Genomic DNA, 10,519 nt, shown 5'->3' on the forward strand with positions numbered 1-10,519 from the left:
AAAAAAGGTGGTGTTTCATTTCAAGTGACATGTGATGAGTTAAAATAAACAAATCAACTGTTAATAGAATTAGTCAAAAGGAAAGCAAAAGTAAAGTTAAAAAAAAGGCGTGAGTACTAGGTACTCATGAAATTTGATGTGTATACATATGCGAACGGCAAAGCATAAAAGTACGTTTACATATAAATATAATCTCAATCAAAGCTCGTTAGCTGTCAAATTGGTTGTGCTTGTTATTCACACAACTCGAGGAAAAGTTAAACTTCTTCTCTGTGCCACCGTGGTCACTTATTTTTGCAACACATATTAGGCCATTTAAATATATTTTAACTGAATATTTTATTAAATATACCTTTACAAACCTATTTTCCTTACTAGCGTCAATTTTTGTTTACTTTAACATTTGACATTCCTCCTCTTCTTCGCAAGTATAATCGATAAAACTGGGTTGGACACCAAAAAGTTATCGGTTTAATCTGAGATATTTTTAACTATAATTTTGCATGGCTAATCTCTTTTTCTAATAACAGATTAGGGAGTCAAGCTCGAAAATTAGATAATATTTTTATATATAAAGGCGATTCAGTTACACACATACAAATGTGGGTTAGGTTAGAAATTAACATTAATTTCACTTAATTTTATTCATTTTGCTGATTTAATATTTTTATTCATTTTCATTTTTAATTCTTTTAATACATGACAATATCGGTATGATTGATAAAATATACTTGTATATACTTGTGACTCAAGGGCGTTAAAATATCTTGGAAACACCGCATATAGGTAGATTTTCAAGTTTTATGCGGCAAAAAATATTTTATTGCCTCTATCTACTCAAAATTGTTTATCAAATGTAAAATTGAAATAATTTGTATTACAGATAGGTTATATTAATAAAATATATATATTAGCCAATAATTTACTATTTAAATATATTGACTACCTTTATTTATAAAATGTGTGTACACTATTATTGGTTAATTAGTTTTCGCTTTCAGAATCTTCGCTGGCGTCAAACTATTCCTTTATCACATCTTTGACAACGCATTTAGAGGGTAACAGCAGCTTTATTGTGTCTGGGGAAAACGATTTGATATATTTTTTTTTTTGGTCATGAACCGAAATACTTCGTAAAAACGAGTCCGAGCTCATCAACAGCCGGTTATATATGTCACGGTTACATACTTCACGAGAAAACTTCCGGGAATAATTTTCTCGGTAGTGTTTGTTGTGGGCCTCTTGAGCCTCCCCGATAATTGTCCTATTGTTAATAAGGAATTAGTATTTTGTGCATTGTGGGTGTCATAGGATGCCATGCCGTCGTCGTTTCGCCACTTCTCGCTCGCTATGTTTGAGTTCCGGTCGCTTAACGAAAAATTTTGCATGTGAAAGCAACAACAAAGTTAGCTAGCACGGAAAGACGATAGCAAGTTTGGTTGTACCTCATTGAGTTCGTTCGTTTCGCCACTTGCTAACTGATGGCGAATCGTTGACGGCTAATAATCAATTGTAGCGCATTTCCTCTTACTATGCATATGCCTAAATGTATGCAACCATTTCGCAAGCGAACACAGGGTGCTTCTAATGAAAATAAAAATTTTATGCTGAAATACACATGCTAAGCCTTTCGAAATTTTGTGCTGGGATATGCGTTACAGCTTCCCAAATTTTACCCCTACCGAAACCAAAGATATATACACGGCAAACGGAAACGGCAAACTTTAAAACAGTGCGAGTACCCAAAAAGGATTTACACAAATGGTTTTGTTTTAAGAGAAAGTGCAATGTTCCCATATCTGTCCAATATGTGAAAGCTATCTTTTTCCAGACAAGACATAGATTGCTGATGGTTCTAGACCAGTGGTGCACACGGGAGTCTCCGGGAGCTACTTGGCTTTCACATACGAGACGTGTGTGCGCAGCTACCGAACTTATGCGCCGCTAGCAGCCGGTCAGTTTGCTTGTACACACATATAGATACAAAAATATTGCGCTTGTATTGGGTGCTCTGCCAACGCTGTGCACCACTGTCCTAGACCATTCCTCGCTTGAGCAAATGCATCTGGGATGCACAAAGTTTTTCTTCTTCTTCTTATTTGGCGCTAAAACCGCCTACGCGATTTAGGCCGAGACCAAAACAGTACGCCAGTCGTTTCTCTTCTGTGCAAACTGACAGCTATTGGAAATGCCAAGTGAAGCCAAGTCCTTCTCCACTTAGTCCTTCCTTCGCAGTCGGACCCTCCTCTTCCACCATCGCGACCCGCGTTGAATACTTTTGGAGCTGGAGAATTTCTGTTCATTCGTACGACAAAACCAAGCCAGCGTAGTCCTTGTATTTTTATTCGCTGCACTATGTCCATGTCGTTGTAAAGCTCATACAGGTCATTCTTCCGTCGGCTGCGGTACTTGCCGTCGCCAATGTGTAACGGCCAATAAATGTTTCGCAGAATATTTCTCTCGAAAACTACAAGAGCCGCCTCATCAGATGTTTTCATCGCAGGAAATACTTCATTTTGTCCTCGTTCACCATCAGACCCACACGCTTAGCTTCTCTTTCTAGTATCCTTTATTTCTACCAATAAGGTCGATATCGTCGGCATATGCCAGCAATTGTACGCTCTTGTAAAGTATTGTCCCTGAGCGGTTCATGTCTGCGACTGTTTTTATCTTATCCAACATCGGCGACTATTTTCGGATCGGTATCCCAGTTGTTTACGTATGATATGAATACTTTTACGTCAACCAGCGCGATAGCGATCCGAAACTTGTCGCTAACTAGTTACAGAATCTCCCCCCAGATTAAATAAATCACACGAAAAAGAGGTCCTCCTCAATTGTGACGGACCTGGCCGTCTTAGTCTCGCGGGGATACGATATTGAGAAATCACTAAATAAAGAAAACTCCTTCTCGTGCTGTCGAATGCGGCTTTGAAATCGACAAATAGAAGGCATGTGTCGATTCTATTCTCACGGGTCTTTTCCAAGTTTTGGCGTATTGCGAATACCTGGACTATGGCGGATTTGGCAAATCTGAAGTCACACTGGTAAGGCGCAATCAGTTCTTTGAGGGAGAGCTTCAGTCTTTCACACAACACGCTCTATAAAATATGGCAGGGTCACCTTTCTTATGGATTGGGCAGAGTACACTTGAATTCCAGTCGTCGGGCATTCACCTTATCTGCTGCTCACCATCTGAATAGCTCGGCTGGAAGGCCGTCAGTTTCAGAATTTTTGTTATTTTCCATAATCGCTATTCGCTGGGACATGGACTCCATCGTCATCGACTGAGGGCTTGGGTTCGTCTTCTCCACTTCCTTCAGTGCTGCTGCCATTCAAAAGGGTTGAAAAGTGTTCCCTCCATAATTTAAATACGTTCTGGGAATTTATCACTAGGTCGCCATGGTTGTTCCTACAGGAATCTTGAAACCTTCCGTAAGTCGCTCGACACTCTGGTTAAAATTATGGGTGTTTTTTTTTGTCGGCCTGCATTTCAAGCTCTTCGCGTTCACGTATTTCGACCTCTCCCTTATTGCGGCAAATACGTCTAGCTTCCCTATTCAGTTCCCTATAACGGTTCCACATGGCTCGCGTTGCGCCCGATCGCAGCATGGTCCTGTAAGCGGCACCTTTTTTCTCCGCAGCTTTTTGACACTCCTCATCGTACCAGTAATGAGCAGGAAATGTTGTTCCACTGCTCGCGTATGTCGGTTTGTTGATGAGTGCTCCGCCACAGCAGGTGTGAGAGTAGAGTGGCGAATCAATTGGCCATCTGTTTTGATTGCAGCTTTTCGACGTTGAGCTTTCCTTTCATTGTTGGGTGAAAATTTTTGCTGCACCGAGGCGGGTCAAGATAGTGGTGCGAGTCGATGTTTGGCCCTCGGAGTGTACGTATGCACATCTAAAACACGGGAAGTGTGCCTTCAGTCTGTCACAACATGCTCGACTTGGTTTCCCGTTTTTCGATCTGGAGACAGACATGTAGCTCGATGGATCTTTTTATGCTAGAACCCAGTACTATATACTACCAAGTTTCGGGCCCCGGCGAAGTCGATCAGCATCAGCCCGTTATCGAACGTTTCGTTGTGGAGGCTGATTTTTTCGGCAGTGGCGCCAAAGATCCCTTCGTTGCCCACCTTGGCATTACAATCGCCAAGCATGATTTTTATACGTGTCGGGTAGCGCTAATATGTACCCTCTAAACGCTCATAGAAGATATGCTTAAATGCCTCGTCCTTCCTTCCATCGGGGCATTGGCACATATGAGGGAGATGTTGAAGAATCTCGCTTTGATGCGAATTGTGGCTAGACGTTCGTCCACTAGAGTGAACGGCGGTACTCGGCGACGGAGTGTCTCTCCCACCACGAATCCAACACCGAATTTGCGCTCCTTTACGTAGCAACTGTAGTAGACGTCGCAACGCTCCTTGCTTACCTTCCCTTGCTCCGTCCATCGCATTTCATGGATGGTGGTGATGTCAGCCTTTATTTTCCCTAGGACACCAACCAGCCGGGCAGCCCTATTAAGGGTTCGGATATTCCAGGTTCCTACGTTTGCCGTGATCATCATCAAAAGAAGGGAGTATCCGAGGCATGAGTTTTTTTCATTGGGCAGGGTTTTAACGTGGCGGGACCCAAACCCAGCGCAGGGGTTTTACGCCCCCCAATTTAGCTTGCTCGCAAACGGGTGTTTGGCTGGTACCCAGATTCATGGATATAAATATCCGGACGTAGTGAGTTGCGATTTGAACCGTAAGCATACGGATCACTTCTGGCCACTCCCAGGTGAATTGCAGTCAAAAGCTATGCAGTACTGGGAAATGTATAGAACATAGTGGTCAAAGGCGAATAGCTCAACTAAGCCCTGATGTATTTTTTAAATTCATAACTCTACATACCTGTATAGTTAACCAAATAGCCGGACAAGACGTTGTTGAAAATAAAAACTGTTCTCTGTATTATTCCTCCGCAATTTTGTAAGATAAACTATCGATTTATAATTATAATAATTGTTTTGCTCCGAAATATCTTCTCTAAAATGATATTGTACATATGTTTAAGTATGGAGATTTTTTATCCTGGTATATTCATTTATGCCAAATATAATCTGCCTTATCCTGAGTTTCGCCTGAAAAAAAATTCACCCGAAAATTCGTCATCCGCCCATAGTAAAATCATGGAAACCAAGAGTGAAAAGTGAACCGGTTCGGGGAAAATGAAACTCATGATAAGGCTGATTATTTTTTTTGTTTTGTCACACCGTGTAATAAATAAAAAATTCGTTAAGGACCGTTATAATTACTTAAGAAGCAAACGTCTTGGCTGTCTATAGTTTTATCAATAATCTCAGATTGGTTGTCTGATACAAACTTTCAATGTCCGCTTAGAAGACACAAACCTAAAGACAAACTAATAAACAATTGAACTATAAACTTATTTATTAGTTTACTGATCAATCACTTTTCGCTCATTGTCGACTGCGGCCAGGTTTTTACCCTTCTCAAGTCGGAGTGCTTTGAAGTTAGCGAGAATAACTTGATACAGGACCGGATGATCCACTTTTTAAATCAATTTGCTAATTATTTTGGTAGCACTGAGTGCATAATTTTTTATATAGTACGTTGGAAAAAACTTGAAATTCAGGGGTGGGGGGCGAAATTATCGAGGGGCGAAATTATCGAGCATTTCCAGGTACTATTTTTGAATATACAGACAAACATTTGGAAATTAGGGGGAAGCGCCCGAGCCCTCTCTTGCCCCTACCTGGCTACGCCCATGTGCAAGAATATTAACTTTTAGGTGTCTCGCGTAGACATTTTGTGCCTCCGCCTCAAGTGCTTAAAATTACTATTCCTTCATTCCGTGAGCACATGAAATCCTTCATGAAATTGAAGTTTTTGGTCGAGACAATTTTTGAGATATAAGGAAAAAGTCTTTAAAAAAGAGAAGAAATCCAAAATTCGAGTTGAAAAGTTGCTTATTTATTTGAGAAGGGTTCCCAAACTTTTTTCACCGCGGCACCCTTGTTGTGCTAAAAATTTCGCGGCACCCCTACTCTTCAAATGTCCACGAAACAAGAAAATACAATGCAAAGTTTATGCTCCTTTAGCTTTAATGTGGGGACTGAAATCGTTTTAATGATTTCATTATTTCCTTCAAGTTTATTGGGAGCTTTGACAATTTTACCTTGAAATCAGTTGACGATGAAAGCTTGCTAGTGTATTGGTTTTTGACTGACTTCACAAGAAGGAGAAGGTTATCAATTCGTCGGAATATTTTTTTATTATTATTTTTTATGTATACTACCGCATAACTTTGGACCACGCTGACGGATTATTATAATTTTTTTTTTAAGGAAAGGTGTTACCTCACAGTTGGTCCCATTATAATTTGGTTTAAATCCGATCATTGGATCATGAAGAAAATAACGATAATCTTAAAGTTTTATATGGGAATTGAAGTCGGTTTTGTTTTTTGCTTAAAAATTACATGGTTATGTAAGATATGTGGTAAATACAGTCTCATATAGAAATGTAAATGCAAAAGTCGCTAGTATTATTAATGAAATCTTGCCAACAGCAGTGTTTTCTGCATACACTTGCATCCAGAACTCTCTTGGCTCCCTTCGTAGTATTTAATATTCAAAGTGCTGTCTTCACTGACGTCCGGAAGGTTTTCAAAAGCTTAATTTGTCATCTCAGTAGGTTTACTTTCAGGGTCACATGAAAACGGGTTTGGTATCCAACTGTAGACATTCTCAGAGTAAATTTTGGGAAAATATTCGACAATGGTTTTTCTAAACCTTCCAAGTAAACGCTGGTAATGCGCGTTAACGCTAAGAAAATAACTCTTACAGCCAATTTCACGAAAGCAATTTAAGTGAAAAATTATTTTAATTTTTTGAATATTATATGGAAATTGACAGAAAATTAAAAATCATTTTCCATTTAAATTGCTGGTGAAACCGACTGTTATCAATTTTCTTAGCGTTAACTTCGAAGTTACATATGTACACTCAGAGAAAAACGGCGTTCTAAAGTCCAGCACCAGCGGCCTCCTTATTCATATTTTGTGTTCTTATTTACTTGTTCTTAAAACAGGAACATTTGTTCTTAAAATATCAGTATCCGTTCTTAAACCAAGAACACTATGCTTGAATTAAGAACAATGTTTCGGAATTAAGTATCTATGGTCTTCATATTCGAACATATGTTATGTAAACAAGAACACTGTTCTTAAAGTAAAATGAGAGAGAATTATGAAAAACAAACGGTACTTGTCGTGCGCGCAGTAGTCAAAGCCAGTGCTGCCAGAAATAATATCCATTTAGGGCCAGAATCTCCAGGAAAGGGACTACAACTAATCTTCTTTAGATACCTTTCGAAAGATATCTTTATCCTCAATGCGTTGATTTTTGTGTCAATCGGAATAGTACTTTTTGAGTTTCAGGTGTTTAAATTCGAAATTTAAGGACATTTTCAAGCTTTTTCAAAAATGGTTAATTTTTGTTCATGATAGAATTTGTAAAAAAAGAATAATTAAAAAGTGTATGATGAAGGACAATTTGATAACGAAAATGTGAAGCATAAGAGTGCCCAAATGGGGCAGAAAATCTTAAATCTTTGACAAATTTAATAAAAGCGGCCAATTTAAATTTTTGCTACAATTACTCATTCAGTTGAAAATGTATTTTTCCACACAAACAGCTTAAAAAAGCACATGCTTAAATTTAGTGTTTAAAATTAAGTAAAGATTTTTGGAGCCTCAAAGGGCTGTTTCAAATTTAAAAGGGCTAAAAATAAGAGCTAGGGGCTAAAAGCATATTTCTGGGGAAATTTAAAATAATATGAGCTTAGATTTAGCCCCAAAATTTACAAAATGGCAACACTGGTCAAAGCAACCAAAGCGCTTGCATTCAGGGCTGCACCAACAAGCTAACAGGAAGTACATTTGCATCGCTACTCACATACCAACATTACTGTATTTATCAAACCAAATCTGAATTTGTAAGCATTTCTAAACATAGTTTTTTTCTGCATAGTGTATGTAGCCAATCTAACATTAAACTACAGCTTATGGTTCTTTTAAAAGCATATTGTTATCGCAACTCCGAATCGCAAATATAAAATTTTGTTCGCCATAATTTAGAATAACGACAGTTTAGCTATGGAAACCCCAAAATGTGACTCGGTAGAACTGTTCATGCTGATTTCACCCTTGACCCTTTAAAAAAGTAAATATTAATGACAATTTAAAGATAATTTAAATACGAACATTTTATACGTTTTATTTCTATTTCTATACCATAGTATTAATTAAAAAATTTTCTTCAAAAAAGGTTATTTTATGAAGAAATTATTTTTTTTTTTAGTGTTCCGGAATAGAATGCACGAATATTCATTAACATTATAAACCATCAAAATGTTTTGATTCTATTTTTAAATCTTATTGTAAAATGATTAATGCGGCAACACTGACGCTTAAAAGATTTTCTTGATAAACTGCACTACACGGCAGCACTGCTTTTACTAATTCTCTTTTTACATGGCATTCGCATAAATTAAAGGAATCCATTTGCATTGCACCTGTTTTCTCTCGCTCGGTCAAGTGCATTCCGGCAATAAAGTCAAGTTTTGTTAAAATTAATTTTTCGTTTTATTCATCAACAAAGAGCCGGATCGTGCTCGACTAAACGTGGAATAAGCTACATAAACTACAATTATGCAAAGAGACTGGGCGGACTTGGTACAACTACGCGGCCGCCTGAAAGGCTCAATTTCGCGCACGCTGGCCTACGCAGAAAGGCCACCGGTGGACTGCACAGTGGAAGATGTGTCTTCGCGCTTGGAACGTTTACAGGATCTCTGGGAAGAGTTCACCATCATAACCACAGCGATGTATAAGTTCTGCAGATTATACAGATCCTAACGCGGACTTTGAAATATACGAAGACAAGGTTATGTCAGCACGTGGTCGGCTTCGCACATTGCGTAACGAGTTGCAAGCACCGGTTAAAGAGGAGCAGTCAATCTCTCTTGCGAAATTAGTTGAACAGCAAGCATCATTTTTGCAACAGTTCACGGCGGCGCCCATACAGGCAGCTGCACCCAAAGAAAGCGACTTGCCAAAAATTATTATACCGCCGTTTACGGGCCAGTATAAGGCGTGGCCGTCGTTTAAAGACCTCTTTGTTAGTGCTGTCCATGAAAAAGCTAACCTCACTAACACGCAGAAGTTCCACTATCTGAAATCATTTTTAGAGGAAGAGGCCGCGCGAATGTTTATGCATATTCCAGTGACTGATAAGTCTTACGATACGGCATGGGCACGGTTAAACGAACGATACGATCGACCGCGTCATATTGTCGCATCATTTATTGAAACCTTTGTGGCACTGTCCTCAACCATTAATGAGGATGTAAAAGCTTTACGCAAAATTTCTGCTGGTGCCAACGAGGTTATACGAGGCTTGGACGCTATCGGAAGGGGTGGGCGCGACTGCTGGCTGATCTACTGGCTGGAGTCCAAGTTATACACTGAATCAAGACGTAAGTGGATTGAGGAGAGCAAAGAGGTTAGTGTGCCTACAATTACTGATTTTTTTAAGTTTTTGGACTCTCGCTGCGAGGAACTTGAATTGACACACCCAAAGCCCTCTTTAGATGGCAAGATCTCCTCACCATCCAGCAACAAATTACGTAACTCTACCGCACGGGCATTTGTTTCCATCGACGATTGCAGCGCAACTCATAAATGCATCAAATGCGGTTCCACGAATCACACAATTCAAAAATGTCCAACCTTTTCAAGCATGTCTTTTCAAGATCGTCGTCTGCTAGTCAAAGACAAATCGCTCTGTTTCAATTGCCTAAGGGCAGGGCATACGTCGAGTACATGTGTATCTAAGTTTCGTTGCAGACGTTGCAACCGACGACACCACACTATGTTACACGCCGAGTCTTCTGGGCCGATTCCGGAAGTACCGTCAACAGCACCGGCAGCATCACCACATGTTTCAGTGACACCCGTTGCGTCCACAACAGCAGGTAAGCCTTGGTCTACCGCAGCTCATGTTTCACAGCCATCGTATTCGTTCGTCACTCCTATTGACTCAGACGCACTTCCTCTTTCCGAAAAGTATCGTAAGGCTCTATTACCTACCGCCCTAGTCAGCGTTCGCACTGCTCACGGTCACTTCATTCCATGTCGAATGCTAATCGATTCTGCTTCCGAACTTTCCTACATATCGGAGCGTTGTGCCCAAAAGCTTGGTATTCCACGCTCACCATCTCGAATTGTTGTCACCGGCATCGCTTCTTCAAGGGCTGAGACAACGTGTGGTCGTATTTCCTTATTCATTAAGTCACGTGTGTCTGAAAACACCCTCGCCGTAACTGCCCACGCGTTAAGTAACATAACTACGAGGTTGCCAGCGACAACCATTGACATAAGCTCCCTAGCGCAATTGCAAGGCATCCAACTGGCTGACCCCACTTTTCACATTTCGTCAAGAGTGGAT

The 10,519-nt window shown here is 39.9% G+C and overlaps 1 protein-coding gene across 1 annotated transcript in view; it reads left to right on the forward strand.

Annotated features, from left to right (window-relative positions):
• Positions 1-10,519, forward strand: part of LOC118749691 — a 29,437-nt gene that overhangs the window by 15,363 nt on the left and 3,555 nt on the right. Inside the window, exon 2 of the mRNA XM_036484487.1 lies at positions 8,922-10,046. Within this exon, the coding sequence (XP_036340380.1) occupies positions 8,922-10,046 (1,125 nt within the window). The remainder of the gene's footprint in view (positions 1-8,921; positions 10,047-10,519) is intronic.

The sequence above is a fragment of the Rhagoletis pomonella genome, unplaced genomic scaffold, assembly GCF_013731165.1.
Source record: "Rhagoletis pomonella isolate Grant_MI unplaced genomic scaffold, Rhpom_1.0 Rhpom_scaffold_00033, whole genome shotgun sequence".
Classification (NCBI taxonomy): domain Eukaryota; kingdom Metazoa; phylum Arthropoda; class Insecta; order Diptera; family Tephritidae; genus Rhagoletis; species Rhagoletis pomonella.